This window comes from Arvicola amphibius, chromosome 5 (genome assembly GCF_903992535.2).
Source record: "Arvicola amphibius chromosome 5, mArvAmp1.2, whole genome shotgun sequence".
Lineage (NCBI taxonomy): Eukaryota > Metazoa > Chordata > Mammalia > Rodentia > Cricetidae > Arvicola > Arvicola amphibius.
In genome coordinates this window covers 133,753,596-133,773,302 of record NC_052051.1, presented here as the reverse complement: position 1 = coordinate 133,773,302, position 19,707 = coordinate 133,753,596, and the positions used below count along the sequence as shown (strand labels likewise).

Genomic DNA, 19,707 nt, shown 5'->3' with positions numbered 1-19,707 from the left:
GGATATGGACTGGGCTGAAAAGGACACGCTAAGTGAAATTCCCTGAAGCAAAGATTAATAAAGTGTGGTTTGCTTCAAGAATTATATAAGAAGATAACTTTGAAGAATGAAAATATTTTTCTGGTACTCAATAGAAATGTCTGAGAGAGTAGCAAAATAGTGCCTAGATATGGAAAATCCATACACATGATTGCATCAAATATTAACATTCTTATAAAGTAGTAATCTGTCCTACTAATTGTCGTATTGTTAGATTACATACCAAAAGAAAGGAAGGAAGGAAGGAAGGAAGGAAGGAAGGAAGGAAGGAAGGAAGGAAGGAAGGAAGGAAAGGAAAGGAAAGGAAAAAAGCACTCTACAGATATGAAAGTACAATTATACAAATAATGAATGTGAAATAAATGTCATTTTAATAGACTTTCAGATTCTCTTAAGGCCATTTACAATATTATCAACAGTGCAGTTTCTGTAAATACTAAGGAAAATGACTTCCAGCATAAAAAAAAAAGAAGACAAAAAAATGTAGTGCCTCCCTTGACAAAACAAGGTAGAACACTACGAAGATGTTAAGGCGCTGTTTGTATTTTAACACAGGGCTTGACTGAAACTCCTCTTATAAAGGAAAAGTTGAATGTTTAACGAAGATTAAAAGGAAATGCTCAAGTAGAAGACAAAATTTTTAAAATTTCAAATTCGAGACTCGGGGTGATGATCAGAAGTTGTTCCGACCTATGCATCTTAGGGTTCCTATTGCTGTGGAAAGACTAGGGCCACAGCAGCTCTTATAAAGGAAAGACATTTAATGGGGTGCCCTACATTTTTAGAGGTTTAGTCCATCATCATCATGGTGCCATACTGTAATGTGCAGGCAGACATGGAGCTGGAGAGATCACTGAGAGTCCCACATCTCGACTCACAAGCAACAGTAAATGGTCCATCTCACTGGGAACGGCTTGAGCATATGTGAGACCTCAAAGCCTGCCTCCACGGTACCACGCTTCTTCCAACAAGGCCAAACCTCCCATTTGTGCCGCTCCCTTTGGGGTCATGTTTTTTTCAAACCACACAGTGTAACATCAAGTCGGGGGCGGGGGTTATTATAGGGCATAGCTTCAATATGGATGGGGGTGTACAGTCTACGGATGAGGAACTGAGATCCACGAGCAAATTAGAAAAGTTGGAATTGATGCTATTTGTTGTTTTTAAAGATTCATGAAAATGCCTTTAAAACTTGGTCATTGTTGAAAGTCAGAAAGTAGCTTGAACTCAATGACAACAAAACTGGGAATGCTGGAGAAGACTCCCGTTAGAGAACTCAAGCCCCAAGTCACTGGCAATGTAAGCGGGAAGCCATGAACAGAATGTAAAAAAAAAGGCTCTTGCACTAGAAAATGCTTTCTCAGTCCAGAAAATATGACTTAATCATCTCAGCAATCATAAAGAGGGAAAACGAACCCACCAAATATGACCTCGAGATAGAGAATTAAAACCAAGCAAAGAAATTGTCCACTGGGCCAGAAACATAAAACCCAGAATAAAAATAAGATTAAAAAAAAAGACATTTGAACATAATTGTAAAAAAGCACATGACCTCTCAGCCGCATCCTGTGGCCATGTTGGGATCAGAGGGCTGTGCTGAGACTGGGATTCTGGTGCTGTTTGGCCCAGGACAGATGCCAATACCATGCCTGGGTCAGTGGTCCTACAGAAACCGAGGTGTGTGTTGTGTTTGTTGTTCCTGATACCATCGAAGGCAATGCCAATGCCTATTGGTGTCATTCCTACTCAGTTCATGTGCCAGCAGTCAGGCTGGTGAGAATTTATGTGTATACATTCTGACATTCCTGGAGACACAAACTTACATCAAGCTCCCTCAGCTCCTGCAATCTTTCTGTCCTCTCTTCCACAATGGTACCTGAGCCTTAAATGTGGGATGATCAACTTAAGATGCACTCAGAAAGAGAAAAACCAAGCCAGATACTGGAAATCCAGTCAACTACTCAGAGCTACTGAAGTTAGCCATCTTGGACGAGAACCTGCAACCACTACGTTAACAAACCAGCATAATCCCTAACAAGAATTGAAACACTTGTCTTAAATCCACAGATTAGTATACTTCTTTTCTCTCATTAAGGAAACTTCTCTTTAGAACAGACATAGAAAACTCCAGAACTGTTGGGATCAGAGAGCCCCCAGATCCTGAATTTCTTTTTTTTCTTTTTTTGGTTTTTCGAGACAGGGTTTCTCTGCAGCTTTAGAGCCTGTCCTGGAGCTAGCTCTTGTAGACCAGGCTGGTCTCGAACTCACAGAGATCCGCCTGCCTCTGCCTCCCGCTTGCTAGGATTAAAGGCGTGCGCCACCACTGCCCGGCCTCAGATCCTGAATTTCTTGTAAACAACTTGTTTTCCCCTGATCTTAGTGCCTACAGCTGCTCTTAGCACGAGACCCTCAGGAGTTCCTAATGGCAGTGGAATGGTTTCTGATGCGTTTGGCTGGGGTGTGGCTATCCCTCCCAATATAAGCTGTCCCTGAACACAATAAAGGGGGCATTCTGGCATCAAGAATGACCCGTGTCTCTCTCTGTCTGTGAGTCTTTGTGTGTTTCAATCTCCAGCCCCTTGCCCAGTTCACGAACTGTATGGGGGTGCATAGAGCGCAGACGGGGCATGGTGCGCTGCATAGAACACCGGAACTAAACTATTTTAAAAGATCAAAAACTTGTAGCTTGCATAAAAAGAAATAACACCTTAAATATGAGCATAGAAATACATACAACCTTCATACACATCAAAAGTAAAAGAAAGAGCAGAGATAATCCATGAGGAGAAAAGGTAATTATGCAATTATGTAAGTGCAAGAGGTGCACCAAGGGGTGGCTGGACAAGATCCTCTGGCAGGATCCATGGATACACCACACTTAAAGACCAATCATGCATTAATCTACCTTCACCAAAGCTAAGGATATCACGGCAGAAAATACAGGGCCTGTTTCTAGAAGAACAAAACAAAACAAAACAAAAAACCACCCCAAGAAGCCTCCCCATTTTATTTCTCTTTCAATTCCAAGCAGGCTAAATGACCTTTCCCATGTCAGAGATGCAGAGATCAAGTCTTTATGTTAGACAGGGCATCCCTGATCTGTCCTGCAACCAGAACTGGAATAGGCCAGGCAGCTGCCGCCTCCACCAGCCATCTTCCAGCCTTGGTCCTTCTGGGGTTTTTGAGGACAGACTCTTCTGTTGCTGTTAACTGAACATATCAAAACTGTATCTGGGAACGAGTTGGACTTGGATTGCCTTGTTGTGCTTACACAGGGACAAGACTGCAGTGGAGGCTCCTGGCAGCTATGAATGTGGCATTAGCCAGTGTTTAAATGGAGCAAATGTCTAGAGAGTTGGAGAAAAAGAAAGATATGATTTGAATTTCAGGAAAGATACAGACAAACAAAAAGCAGAGAAGGAAGAATGAATTACTAACCTACCCCTTCAGTATTTAGATGAGGCCACACAGCAATATGAGTCAAGACCGTTTAGGAAACTCTGGCCTCAACTAATAGTCAATGTGACAGGAACTGACAGGATAAAATGAAAACGAAGGAACGCTCAGAGAATTAGAAAGAATTGTTTGAACTTTGAAACAGGATGCAGCACCATACACACACGCGAAATGTGACTGAAGGGCAGAGCTAGAAGTAGTATCCAGAACACAAAGGACTTCTCTGACAAGAGCGGATAAAGACACCTACTTATCTTTGTTGCCAAAGGATGATACATAAAACCTGAAATTTCCTAGAATGATTCATTCTTTCTATCCAGCTACAGTGGCTAAGGTTGGTTATTTCTCAAATGCCGCAAGCACGTTTTCCTCTTTAGTCCCTCTTCTCACCTAGGCATTCTCATGTCTGCAATGTTACCTTCCAAAGTAAGTCTCTGCAGAGCTTCAAACCTTTTTTCTTTTCTTTTCTTCCAAGTATCAATGGCTATTTCAGTGAGGGCATGTGTGATCATATCTAAAATCATAAATTCCTTACTCCCATGATGAAGCTTCCACATTTTCGTTCCCTCTCACCCAAGTGCTCTCACCCTTCTTGCTCATCCTGCTGCAGAAGACAGCTCTGACCAGCAACCTCTTCATCCACCTTGCTTAAACCACCCAGTTCTCTGGGGTCAGGGGTAGTCAGCCTCAGAACGGCCATTCCAGTTTTCTACTCTGAGTAGTCAGTTATTATTCTTAATAGTTCTCATTGAACCATTCTGAACACCCCAAGTTTTGGAGTGCTGAATGGGTACACTAGTCTGTACAGCTCACACACCTGTTTCTGCTTCTGACAAAATCATACTGCTATGCAGAAAGAAGGAAATAAAGGATGGTTCAAGTAAACATGTAGGAATAGCCTGAACATGGGAAATAAGGGAAGGAGGTCACAGCAGAGAATGCAGTCCCAGCCAGCTCTTTCTCTGGTCTTGAGGATAAGCCTCCTCCTCTTCAGTAAGGCAATGAGAAAGGCAATTTTGTCCTCATCCGTTACCTTCTACGGCACTCTTTCCTGTGAGCTTCTAACTCCTCCTGAGACTATCAGAACAGGCCACTTGATTTTTGAAAGACTAAACTTTCAAATGCTGCAAGTTTAAATTGAATCAGATTATACTGTCTATGCTTGCTGTCTTGATTGAACACTTATAACCCATGCACAAAATATAAAACCGGAAATTCTTAATCCATCTCCTATTGAACCAGAAAGTGCAATGTTGTGGCACACTGGAAAAGCCACGTGTGGTGAACGACACAAGCAATTCTGTGTCACAAACTTCCTGGTAAGTCTCCACAAACCTGGCTGGAAATGGGTATTTCCTTCTGGGTAACTAAATTCAGAGCTCTCATGCAGTCTCCATGATTTGACTTGCAAGCAAAAGAAATGAACTGATTTTAAGGATTTCATCTGCCTTAGAGATGAACAGCCTGACTTTCATAAAAGTTAAGATTAGTCAGAATTAATCTGTGTGAAGTAATGCTAAGCATACAGATGGAAAACATTTGTGTTCTGATTGCATATAAATCAGGAATTTTGGCTAATGCATGTTTATAACGTTATAACATAAGCATATCCCAAAGGTATTGAACAGGGACAAACACCATGCTACCAAAACCGTAGAAACTGCTTTCTTAGTAAAAACACTGATAGAAGGCTTTTATAAGTATGGAAATACTCAAGTTTCAAATGGGTTGCTTATTATTCTCCCATCACAGTGCCTATTTTTAATAAATCTTACTTCATAAGTTGCTTTGTTCTCAGTATAATCAGCATCTATTTAGGTAAAGGAAAATTATGTTCAGAGACTTAAGCAATCTAAATACTATTACAATTTTAAAACAATTACAATTATAAACATGTATTATTAAATCTCTGATTATAAATATGTTTATTTATTATATAAAGAGATTAGAGATTACATTATTATAAGTACAAGCCTAATATAATGATTTGTTTTTTGGTTTTTGTTTGTTAGTTTGTTTTTTAGGTTTTCACTGCGTAGCTCTGGCTGTTCTGGAACTCCCTTTGTAGATCGGGCTGCTCTCAGTTTCATGGAGTTCTGGGAATAAAGGTGTGCATCACCACTGCCTGAATTAATATAATGCTTTGATATAATTTGTCAAGTAAAATATATACTTAAGGATAAGTGATTCCAAATGTAGATTCAGGTACAATTTTAGTTTTACGAGGTCCCCCAAAAGTGTTCAATATTTTAAAATTCCAAATGGAGTTTAATACTAGTTCATTCACAATCTATGACTTTAAAAATAACACTAACTAGAAGAGCTAAGGGCAGATAATTTATTCTTATTAAAGAAAAATTCAAAACTAGGATATTACTAAAATGGTAAATAGGGATGCACCAAATGTAGAAATAATCAAATTTATAAAACAAGCAAGGAAACAAACAAAATACTATTAGTTTTAAAATCATTAATTGACCCCCAGCACAGTGATAATGAGGAATTTCAGTAACCCATTTGGAGAATTGAATAACAATGTCTTCTATAGTCTCAGGTATTGAGCCCTTGGTTCTCAGCTGTTGGCACTGTTTGGGGGAGATTTAGAGGGTTCAGAATATTGGAGGAAGTATGTCACTGGAGGCTAGCTTTGACAGTTTAAATACTCATGCCATTTTGTCTTAGTTACATTTTTATTGTTGAAATAAACAGCATGATCAAGAAAAAATATAAAATAAAGCACTCAATTGGGCTTATAGTTTCAGATGGTTGGAGCCTCTGATGATAGAGCCAGGGCATGGTGTCAGGAACAGCTAAGAGCTTCCATCCACAAACAGCAAGCAAAGAAAGGGAACGCTGGAAAGCTGCAAGTCTTTTGACACATGTTCCTAACAAGGTCACATATCTTCATCCTTCCCAAACAAATCCAGCAGCTGGGGACCAAATATTCAAAAAGATGAACATATGAACCATTCTCACTAGAACCACCAAATACTTCTTGTTTCCTCTGTTTCATGCTTGTGGTTCAAGATGAGTTGCTATAACTTTTACTCCTGCCTCCAAGCCTGTCTCTTGTTCCCATATTTTGCCACCGTGATCGACACTAATCCTCCTGGAACCACGAGCCCAAACAAGCTTTATTATATAAGTAGCCTTGACTGAGGTCTTTATCACACCAAGAGAAAGTCTCCAATACAGAAGCTCTTACCAGAATATAAATATTACTCAATTTGTTATTAGATTTGGATATGTTAATTTAGGATAAATGTATTTCATCTTCTTTGAATAGTTAATTTTGTCACAATTTCGCAGAGAACTCAACGTTTACATAGGAAAAGTTTACACTTACTATTTGCCAACCCCCGACAGTGTTGTTTTTTGGGGGAGTACAGAAGACTTAGGATTTTGCACTAGAAAAGCAGTTGACTGCTTTAGGCAGAGTTCATCAGTTGCTCTAGGAAGAAGAGGCAGGAAAACTGAAATGCTGAGAGGAATAGGACTCTGGAGGCCCGCATCAAGAGTTTCAAAGGAGAAATATGTTAGCCACTGGATTAGAGGATAGTCCTGTGATATGAAAATTTTGGGCAAAGAATTTAGTTGCCTTTTGCCTTTGTTCTAAGAACTTACCTCAGGCTAAAATGAGAAAAAAAATACCTGAGAGAATTCTCTGTCTAGGATCTCAGGCATCTAAAATCAGGATGTTGACCATAGTGCATTTTTATCTGATGTATGGGATGGTTGGCATAATTCAGCTCCTTGCTTGGTTAAAGAGCTGCTTAGGTAGATCTCTATACCTTAAGGTAAAGTGAAAGAGTATAATTGAATTTGCAAAATCTCTCACTGCAGTATCAGTGTTCGAATGAATAGCGAGGGGTGGAATACCTCCATGTTTCTGATCCTATTCCATTTACATGTCTGTGATCATCTTCATAGAATGCCTAATAGCACTGCATAATGGCTGACCTCATACAAGTATGCTGACTGCTTCTGGTAGACTTTATCCTACTTTATACAAAATTATCTCTTCAAGTTGAATGGAGGTTTCTAATAGCTATTATCATCTCCTCCACTACAGTGAGTAGCCAAGAATCCCAGTATAAACATTACTTTGGAGTCTCATATGCTCAAACTATGCCCATTGTGGCACACAGCCTCCTTCTGCTGCATGTGGATGAAGATATAGTACTCTCATCTCCTTTTCCACCATGCTTCCTGCTATTATGATAAGGGAATAAATCTCTGAAACCATAAGCCAAAAAAAAATTACTCAATTTGTTATTAGATTTGGATATATTAATTTAGGATAAATGTATTTTATCTTCTTTGAATAGTTAATTTTGCCACTATTTCACAGAGAACCCAACATTTACATAGAAAATGCTTACACTTACTATTTGCTAAAAGCAAGAAATTTAAAAATATTAAATATTCAATAATAAACTAAAGCATTTTTACTGAATATAATACACCTCTCACCAAAGACTTTAAAGTATAAAAGGAATAAGCATGAATCAGCATATATACATATATATCCTATATGTATAATTATCCTATATGTATACTATACATATCCTATATGTATAACTCACAATTAAAAGGATAGAACAGTAAATTACTGTGGGATAATGCTCTTGTATACTGTAAAGATTTGTCATTCATATTGGTTTAATATAATCCTGACTGGTCAGTAGCCAGGGGACAAGTATAGGTAGGGTGATAAGACTAGGAGCATTCTGGGAAGAGGAAAGGCAGATGCAGTCACCAGCCAGACACAAAGGAATCAAGATGAGAATGATTTACTCATAAAAGGTACCAAGCCACATAGCTAAAAATAGATAAGAATATGGGTCAATGTAAGTTGTAAGAGCTAGTTAATAATAAGCCTGAGTTAATGGGCCAAACAGTTTGTATGTTTGTTTGGAACTGAATGGCTGTGGGACTAAATGGGACAGAAACTTCCATCTACCGTAAATAATCATTCTGATAGAGGTAACCAGACCCAGAAAAACATGTTATAAATGTTCTTCCTCATACATGGATGCTAGCTTTGAATCTTTAGATATGTATGTTTAAGTTGAATTACACATAGAAGTAGAAAGCTAATAAGGGACCATGAAGGTATTTCAAGATAAGAAGGGTAAAATGCAGTTGGCAAGAGAGGAAAGAGAAACAATAAAACAGGAAGAGATAATTTCAGTGGAGAATGGGAAAGTTGGGTATAGGACTTTGAAAATACAGTAATAAAACTCTTATTGTTGATGCTCCCTAAAATATATACACAATCATAGATAAAGGTTGTTTAAATGGAGCTCCCCAAAAAACCTGTCATGAGTGGGGACAGCGTATCCTACAAAAATGTTATGGAAGTAACCAATCACTTTCTGGTTTGATCTAAAGCTTGTATAATGTCACATACCCTTAACTAGTCAATAATGTGTGGCTGTCAAGGTCATAGCCCTAAAGGAGGTCTTAGTATTATTATTCTCCCAAGTGGATATAATTATAAAGTGCCTCCTAAGTTCTTATCTTATACTACTAGATTAGTGCTTCTCTCAACCTTTATCAGAGAAGCTCCTTGTTAGCAGTTGGTAACAATTAATACAGAGACAAAATACAGAAAAGTATGCAGAGAATAAGAGATGGTGGAGTCCTCAGGTTTAAAGAGACATCTATATCACACCTTCCCCAGAAGGCTCAGGGATGATTGTGGACTAGAGCGTGGAAAGATGTAAGAGCCATAGGAAGGAGATGACACTAGCACAGCTGTATTTATCAGACACAGCATCTGCACACGAATTCACTTTGGCTATGACAGCATACACAATGCTTGCACAATATCCAACCAGATCAAATCTCAGTATGGTTTCAGGAGGGAAGGTCATGAAGTCCTTCACTGGGGATCTAGTAGTAGTTAATAGTTCTTGGGACGAAAAGAGTTCCTTTTTTTTTCAAAGATGCATGCCCTGAGAAGGTACACATGTTCCAGGAGATGTCTCTATACCCATGAACATGTAAGCAGCTTTAATTAACTCAGTGGGTGCTTTAAAAAAAGAGAGGGAGCATATGAATTTCGGAATAAAAGGAGAAGTAGGAAGAATGGAAGGGAAGGGATGGTGAGCTGGATTGGATCCAAGCATATCATATACATCTAGGAATATTAAACAAAATATTGAATGCAAAAGGCACTAAAAAGATAGTTGACCTCAGTTGACCTCAGAGTATCTTTTAAGTATTTTAAGTCACTGTACTTTTCATTGCTTAGGGACCCATAATATGAAAAAAATGCTGTTCAAGAAAAATAAGCTTTAAAAGGAGGCGTAACCTCTTTCTCTCACTGAATAAAAATTATTCTTCTACAGAAAAGTGGTTTGGGGAATGTCCTGGTGTCTGGAGAGGGAAACTTGTCTATGAATGCTTTCATGCAAACTGTCAACATAAATCAAGTATTTAAAGAACTTCAGTGTCTGGGTGTGTTTCTCTCTAGAAGTTGCTCCATAAGTGGTCTTTATGCCATTTTAACAACAAAAGCCAGAATATTCAGAAGCACAGGTCAAATAATCTACATCCTTCCAATCTGATCAAAGACAATCAAAGAATAATCTGTTGAAAAAAATATTGCAGCATCTGAATCCTGAAGCACCATGTCTTAACAATGAAGTACAGTAAGGGCTGGGACACTGGGAAGCTGGAACTCATGGTGGCTGGTATTTTCCCCTATCAGATATAAGTGTTACCTCCCCAATCTTCCACCATATAAAATCCTTCAACAGACACATCCACACTCATTTGCACAGGCACACACACACACACACACACACACACACACACACACACACACACACACACACACACCGGGGTCAATAATTTCGGATTTACGGTAGTATTTCTCAAAGACTATCAATAGAACCGTGACCTTCTAAAACACCCTCTAGCAGGGCCCTGAGCGTCCTTTCAAGAGATATATTCAAGGTAAACACAGTTAGCATTTTTAGTAATGATGCAAAGCAATGGCAGGTTAAGAGCCATAAGCAAAACCAGGAAGTGGCATTACCTTTACTGTCATTGTTTTTCCTACTGACACTCACTGCCACCCCTCACTAGTGTTAATTGTAGTTCTCTAGAGGTAGCGTAGAAAGATCGGTGAGTTCCAGGCCAGTCTACATAGTGAGTTCCCAGCCAGCAAGGGCTACATAGTGAGAGCCTTTCTCAAAGTAAAGCACAACAAAACAAAAACAAATAAACAACAAACAGGAGCCCCCTCATACCATAGTCACCAGTCCTGGGACAGACGTTCACAATCCCAGGTAACAGACGTAACAATCAGATGCACACTTCTATTTTTCTCCAGTACATGAACGTGCTGTTCTAGAAACGGCTCGCATTACAGTGACGAGCTAAGGGAATGAGGCCCACGCTTCCAGGTACCAACAGTGATACAGACTAATACCTGATCATTCCCCAAAGAGAAAGAGGATGTGACAGACCTGGCCATGCACTGGGTGGCTGTCCAAAGCAGCTGTTTTACAAGTGTCAGTGTGCAATAACCAGGAGGGGAATTCAGGTTTTCAGGGTGTTAAACTGTGCCATGTTCGGAAAAGTAATAAACAGCAAAGGCCTAATTTAAACCTACATGTCTGACTTCAAATTGCATGATCTTTCTGTTCTATTTCATCGCCTGCTTCATCTGCAAAACCATATAATGATGAGAAACTAGAGAGCTCAGTTGCTAAAGGATGTAAATGAAATATCCTTGAAAGCATTGCTGGAATTGCAATGAATGCCACAAAATTCCTTATCAATTTTAAACATCCTCCACATGGAACACAAATCCCTAACAGAGACTCAAAACTGTCAACTGCTGTCAATCCATCTACGCTATCCCAGAAAGTGTAGGGAGAACTGTGACATAAAGGACTTCATTCAGCCACTCATTTTCTCAACTGATGAATCTTGACGTTATCCCTTTCCCTTTCTAAACACCCTTTTTACAACATCTGATATATAACAGGCTGAATCGAAATCAATTATGAATAAACCATGAAAGAAGAGTCACATTTTAGGAAAGCATCTGACAGAACTACAAGCCTTTGTATTTTATTGGGAGATTTTAAAATGTGTATAAATGATGTTTTACTGATTTTAACCTGAAATTTCTTTGCTTTACTAGAGCCTCATAACAAAATTGGCAAAATATCAATACCTATCTAAGTTTTTACATGATGCCTCCCATGTGGCTATTTAAAACAAATCAAACCTAGAAACATCCTTCTCATCAAAACTGAAAAAGTAAGATAAATCCATGTGTCAGCACCACAAAGCAAGAGAAACTTGCCTTGCTGTGACATAGCATGTTCTCCAACATAATATATATGATATTGTACACATCTGATTGACATGGTACTTTATATTGGTGAGATGCAGACTGACGTCTGGATACATACACACTATACAGTAGCTAAGTGTGTTAGACTTCCTATCGAATCAAAGAGAAGCATCAGGCATTTTCCAGCTTGTAGAAGAGAAGTTACTAATATTGTCCAACACTCTCTGCTTTGTGGCTAAATACATAAGAATCAGGGCAGATTTCTTTACGCACATCTTGAAATAAGAGAAACAGAAGACTTAAACTGGCTTAAATAATAGAGATTTACATTGGCTCCCATTTCAATAAACCCAAACATGAAAATGGGTCCTGAGGTTAGACTCAATGGTTTGAGTGTCCGTTGGAGAAAGACATCTCCTATTTGTTCATTCTTCAGTTACATATTAATTGTCGGCCTGCTTTTCTTTGTGACTGTAGTGGCGACAGTTTGATTATTATTTTATATATCTGGTGACATGTATAATGTATGGATCATTAATGGCTCAGTGAAGCAAACATGATATGGCTTGCAGTCTCAACCAGGGAAACTTCATATGCTAAACTGGCTGGGGCTTGACATCACAGAGTCCTGTTCTTGAAGGGCTGAGGCAATGTATATGCTTGCCACCTGAATGGTTGAGTCCTGGTACTTGTTTTAACATGGTGAGCCATTGATCTGCTGCCACTTAAAGGGTAAATATGTGTGGCAAGTTCACCCTAGTGTGTGTCGATTGAGACAAGAGTGATTGATGATCAAATATTCCATGGTTAGGATGATTCAAAGCATGCTTTGTCAGTGTTTGGGGAGAGGAAAAGAAGAAAACTAAAGGAAATCAGTGAGAACATGAGGATACCGTGTCTGAGTGAAGCCAGGCTGCCTTGGGTGCCTTATGTTACTGATAAACCTTCTAAATCAAGTCATCCCTAGAGTTCACAATTGTCATCTGCTTTGTGATGGTATTTCACATTTTATCCAAGAATTTAAATATATGAGAAATCAAAGTAACAGAACTACTTAATCATTTGGATTTCTAGCCACCAAAAGTTATTTTATGTGTAGAACTGTTTTGCATGCATGTATGTTTGTGTACCATAGACATCCTTGGTGCCAATGTAGACCAGAAGAAGGTTGGATACCCAAGAACTGGAATTGTGGACTGTAGTGACCCACCATGTAGGTGCTGGAAAGTAAATCTCGGTCTTCTAAAGATAAGCAAGTGATTTTAACTGATGACTCATTTCTCCATCTCCATCTACTTTTAATTGCTCATTTTGTAATAAATTCGTTAGAATCCGAAGATGGGTAAGCTAAAATACTTGCTACCCTACAAAAGGAACCTTATACCATATATGCTAAAACAGATCATAACTTTTGAATGTCCCTTAACAATAGTACCTTCTCTTTACGTCGACATAACCTACAATGGAAGGATATATATCTATATAGATAATACATAGGTCTCTTTTAAATTTTTTATTTATTTTATATGTATAGATGTTTTGCCTGCATGTATGTCTGTGTACTATGTGCAGGCATGGCACCAGCAAAAATGAGAAGAGAATAGCAGATACCTAGGAACTGGAATTGGAGCCAGTTGTAAGCTGCCATGTATGCTGGGAACTGAAAGAAGAATCAGTGCTCTTAACTGCTAAGCCATCTCTCCACCCTGTCTTGTTTCCTTCAATAAGTACAGTTGCACTCGCTTTAATAGACATACATGAGGATATTATCTAATAACCAGAAAGACAGGCACATGTATTCTATTGACCCCAGTGTTACCTTACTGGGATTTTTTGATGCCAATTAAAAACTTGGAAAATTTGTTACTTGGTGGCCAAAGATCCTTAACCAGTTAGTCAAAGTAGATGCATTTCCTTTTCACACTGCAAATAACTTGAAGCATCTATTACTCAAATGTAATATATTGTTTTACCTTGTTTTACCAACAATAATAAAATGTTGTTGAATATGTTTGTGTATCTTTGGGAAAAGGCAAAAAGGAATTGGAAATAATCTTAAAATACATGTAAATTATCTCTAGTGTATAGTTTATGTATGACTTCAAATTGTTTCATTTGTAAGTGAAGTGTTAACATATGATTTAACATATAGATGCAATATATATATATATATACAAACATAACATTGCAAAAATATCCTTTCAAAGTCAACACTCTCAAATAATTTATCATATGTAAGCAACACAAGCATTTAAGTTCTCTAGTGTTCCTCAGATGAATGGTTATCACAAATACTTACCTACAGTATCACATGGCTCATCTTTGTGGACACAGAAATCTTTCCTAGAAAGGAGAGTAGAAAACCAAAGTAAAGATAGATTCTTTCAGACCATCATGACTCATCATCACAGTGACATGAGCCACACTGTCTATTTCCTCAAATTTAATATAAATCAGATTAGGATTAAGACATAGATCTGAAATAATGATCAATGCAAGTTTAATAGTGATCATATATTATTTAGTTATGAGATACATTCCTATTTAGTAGACACTAGTTCAGAGATTAAAAAGCTTGCTTTGTTTTGAATTTTCTGAAATATTTTATTGTGTTGTTAGACAAAATAGTTTTTGATGTCAGGAAGTGATTTACCATAGGAAAATATTATAACACTCTTTCGTATGACAAAGGAATTTCCAGGTCGAGAGTTTATAGATAAGGAATATAATTTAAAGTCATCCACAGTGTTCGTTCCAAGACTGTCAAAAATTCTCAAAGACTGAAAAGCATTTTTAAAAGGGCATGAGAAAATTTAGTATTTTACATAAAGAGGCTCTGTGAATTACAGTGCTGTATGTTCGAGAGCATTCCTTAACTACTTAACATTACCGAGCAGTTTTGCATTCATCTAATGCACACAATCTAATGTGCACAGAAGCACAGCTCTATATATTTATTGTGCAGAATAAATAATATAGCAATATACACTCATTTAAAATATAGGTTTATCATGCAAATTAAATGAGTTTCACACAAAAGGTAGTAAAACAATGTCAGACATATAGTAATTATTGAGATTTTTGATGGATTTTTATTGTCATATTTCTTGTACCTAATATAAGTGATATCCCATTTCTTAGCATTTAAGTTCTTATAATTTTTACTCTCAAGACTACTGACCCAGTTAATTCCCCATTTCTCCATATGTGTGTTTGTGGTGTTTGTGTGTGTGTGTGTGTGTGTGTGTGTGTGTGTGTGTGAGAGAGAGAGAGAGAGAGAGAGAGAGAGAGAGAGAGAGGGTAGAGATATATTGGAAATTAGCTTTTTTAAAAGGTCACTGTCAAAAAGATGCATGCAAGACTGCTACATCAATAAAATTGATATTAACAGTAGTTATCTATTTATACATTGGTTGAGTCAGCAGAATCCTGTACAGTTTAATAACTATGTATGGTCTCAAAATTTTCACTCTATATTTAAATAGATTATTTTCTCAAAAAGATTTCTTCACATGTTCACTAGATTAACCTATTACATATAATGAAATAGAATTGCTTATGAAATAAACAACTTAGAATTGATTTTGAATTTATTAGTAAGGAAGAAACGTTAAAATTCCATTAAAGTTATAAGTATTTGATGTTTCCATGGGAGTGTCTATTAATTTTTGTTTTGTTCACTTCAAAGCTAAGTCATTGACTAATTAAACTCTCAGTTTTATGGATTTTATCTATTTTGAATTATTGGTTTTATTTCTGGATAAATATCACATTTATCTCTTGTTCTCGTTTGCTTTTCTGTTGCTATGATTAAACACTGCCCAAAAGCCACTTGGGGAGGAAAGGCTTTATTTGGCTTACACGTCCCAAGCACAGTCCATCATTGAAGAAAGCCAGGGCAGAAACTCAAGGAGCAGCATAGACTAGAATCATGAAGGAATGCTGCTTGCTGGATTGCCTCCAGTTCATCTTCGGCTCTTTTCTTATTCTTCTAAGAACCAACAGTTCAATGGCAGCACTACCCACAGCAGGCTGCTCCCTCAACACACTCATACATGCTTACAAGCCTATAGCCCACTAGGATGGAAGTATTTTCCTCAACTGAAGTGGCCTCCTCACAGAAGACTCTTTTTTACATTAAGTTGAAAAACTAGTTCATTCCCTAATATTCTCATTATTAATGTGTCTGTTAGGACAGTTTTTCTTGGTATTAGATTCAACTTGCATTTTTCTGAGTCTCTTGCAAATAGAACATAGTTAAACATGTAAATCTAGTTATATAATATTCTTGTATATCATTCAACTTTTGATTATTGGTATATTTGGACTTACTATTATACCAGGCTCTTTCTTTTGGACCACCAGTCAGCTCCCAAGTCATGACATACAGACTTATTATTTGTTCTGAATGCTTGACCCGGCTAGCACTTTTACCTAAATTAACATGTTTCTCTTTATATTTTCATTTTGCGTTGAGGCTTCATACCTTCCTTTTTTCTGTACATCTTCTTTTCCTGATGTCTCTATGTCTGGCTGGAATCTGCCTGGTTTCTTGTCACAGGTGTGTCCCTCGTTCTTTTCCTTCTTCTCTCTGTCTTCCCCTTCTTCTTTGCAAGCCTAGATTTCTCCCCCGATTTATTCTCTCCCTGCCAGCCCTACCTATCCTCCTGTATATCAACTGGCAGTTCAGACTGTTTATTAAAACAATGACTGTTAAGAAGGATATGCTGGTTTCCTCTTGCTGCTATAATAATTGCATAAATTAGAAACTGAAAGCAGTACATAGTTTTGTGCTTACAATCTAGAGATGAAAATTCTGAAATGAGAGTTTCAGGCCACAGTCATCCTGCCACAGTGTAATGTGTTCTCTAAAAGTTTCTATCTATCTTTTATGCCCCGTGACTAAATTGGGCCCCACAGATAACTCAGGATAGTCTCTGCTCTCAACAGCTACAAAGTCTTTTAAGGCATATAAGGTAGTATATTCAATGTCTGGAGATGTGAGCCTGGGCATTTAAGGGTGACATTAGTTTTCCCAGACAAGACTTAAGTGTTAAAAGCCCAAAATTTATTTTTAATCTTTTTCTAAAAAGAGAAATGAAAACAAAGACACTAAATGCTTTTAATTCAGTATCTTCCTTATCTTTTCCCTTTTTCTTGATTTTTTTGTTTTGTTTTTTGTTTGTTTGTTTTTATGTCTTTTTTAAAGATAAAATCTTACTCTATAGCTGTGGATAAGCTAGGAGTGCTTGTAATGTAGACTAAGCATACCTCACTTAACAAATGGAGAATTGAAGTGTAAACACCATATTTTATCATATTGTTTTCTGTATTCAGGGCAAGTATTCTGCTTTCCAAGTATTTCACTGTCATCTACCTGACCTTTTTGCTCTTAATAATGTAAGCATGCTTATTTTTAATTGTCATTCTTATTTTTTATGTATTACTCATTATTGTTACATTAGGTTCTCACAATCAAAGATAATCTGTTCCTGAAATCTTGAATTAATTATGAACTTGATCACTTGTTCTTTATCTGAGTTTCCATTGTATGGCAATACATTGAGAGAGGGTCCTTTCTGGAAAGTACAAAATTATTGTTACTGAGTGATTAAATTTTAAAAGTAAATTCATGGTGTGACTGGTTGGGGTGTGGCATTTTGTTCCTATCCTATAATCCTAGATGATACAGAGGATTCCCTTCTTGACAGCCTATAGTTGTTGGCAGAGCTTTGACCACACATATCCTTTCAGGTAAGGTCTAGATATCCGTAAGTTATAGATATCTGTAGCCATTTCATTTCTCCTTCCCACTTTGCACAGCCTTGAAAGCTTTCCTCTGCCTGGACCTTAAGAGAAAAGCGGTGGAACAAGATGTGCAGAGCACTTCAAAGGGAGCATGTCAAAGAACCAACGCCCCTGGGCAGCTTCTGCATTTCCTCCTCAAGCTGCATTCTCCTTGGCGGACCTTTCTGTTTATGGCTAATCTGTGCACAGAAAAGATACTTCTTATATCTTAAATTCAATTTATGAGTGGTCCTAAAATGGGGCACTTTCTTATCAGTTAGGCAACTGTATGATCACAGAATTAAACAGAATGGACTCATCTGCAATTTGCCAGATAGAAATTAAGTATCAAAAATGAACAACAGCCAGGCGGTGGTGGCGCACGCTTTAATCCCAGCACTCAGGAAGCAGAGGCAGGCGGATCTCTGTGAGTTCGAGGCCAGCCTGGTCTACAAGAGCTAGTTCCAGGACAAGCTCCAAAGCTACAGAGAAACCCTGTCTTGAAAAACAAAAAAAACAAAAAACAAAAACAAAAAAAGAACAACAAATGAACAATAAATATCAATGTGCAAAGAAAAATTCACATGTGGATTATTTTATTTTATAACATGCAAAAACTCTGATTAAACCCTTCGAAGGTCCACAGTAATGTCTCAATAATATGTGCTCATTGACTCAGATCAAATCAAACACTTTTTTGTTGTTTCTTTGTTTTTGAGACAAGGTATCATGTAGTCCAGCCAGGTTTGAATGTCTGACTAGTCAAGATGATTCTCCTGCCTCTCCATCCTGAAAGCTAGGACTGCAGGCATGCATTACAGCATGAAGAGATACTTAACTTTTAACACCTGTTCAAAGTCATCTTTATTCAATTGAAGATTATAAACTATTGCAAAATTAGTATTGAAGCAAGTTATTTTTTAAAAAAAGTTTAGAGGAAAACAAAATGGATAGTGGCAGGTAAAAATGAGATAGGGATGAGTTATTTTACTATACACTATCATTAAATGATTTGTCTTTCCTCCTGGAAAACGTCTGACAGAAAACAATTCTATGAAGCAGACATAGAATCAACTTTAACTCAAGAGTAACGTGAAAGGATTTAACGGACATGAAGAAGTTCAAACTCGAAACATCTTTGTAATACTAGCACAAGGGGACTTAGTATGAAATTAATTCATGCAATTATACCTAAAGTTTAGGGATACACTGGTTATTTTGTGATTGTAAATAACAAATTAATACAAGTATATGGCTCATCATATAAATTTCTCCATAATGAATCAAGAGTTCCTCTTCTTGAATTCATTTGGTGTCTTAGTGAGATTCCCCTTTCCAATAACTCACTTGAGTTCAACTAAGATAGATTGAGGTTTTCTTGTACATTAACCTTTTTCCTAGTTCCCATCTTCATCTACTTTTGCTGAAGATACCTGTGCAGAAAAAGATTGTCTTATCTGACTGTCATGGATTTGACCCATCCACAAAATACAACAGACATACTTAGAGGTAAGATATGCTATCGTGTAATTATTATGTATTTATGTACTACTAATATTGCAATGTTGAATCTCGTTTAGAGAAATTTTAAGGTTTTGCTTCATATGCTATCGTTTTCCAAGCTGTTAAAACAGTAACGGGATGTTAATTTTTCCTGCATACTTAAGTTTGGCTCTTAGGAATATGCCTTAAAGTCTATTATTCCAACTGAATTAATGTCACAAAGTAAAATTCATTTTTAGTTGTTCAAAAGAAATAGCAAAGAACAGAAAGCAAACATTGATGAACTAAATAATCTGATTACATATTTGCTCTGAGAGTTCCCATGCCTATGATTTTCATCAAGAAAAAGATTGTTGGACATCACACTACAAAGTCAGGAGTCAGTGAAGACACAAGATGTGATCTTGTGCAAGTTACAACTACAGCTAAACTTCCCAAGGCCACGCTGTAACCGTCCCTTTAACAAAGAAAGAAAACAAACAAAAACAAAAACAAAAGAACTGAAAAACTTGTCCTCTAGGCAAAACAAGATTGCTTTCATCTAAAACATGTATTTCTAGGGCTATAATTAGAGGATTACATAAAACTGAGTGTTTCCTTGA

The 19,707-nt window shown here is 37.3% G+C and overlaps 1 protein-coding gene across 1 annotated transcript in view; it reads right to left on the bottom strand.

Annotated features, from left to right (window-relative positions):
* Adamts19 (ADAM metallopeptidase with thrombospondin type 1 motif 19) overlaps positions 1–19,707 on the bottom strand; it is a 171,913-nt gene that overhangs the window by 92,850 nt on the left and 59,356 nt on the right. The window contains 1 exon segment of the mRNA XM_038331546.1: positions 14,115–14,158. Coding sequence (XP_038187474.1) covers positions 14,115–14,158 — 44 coding nt within the window.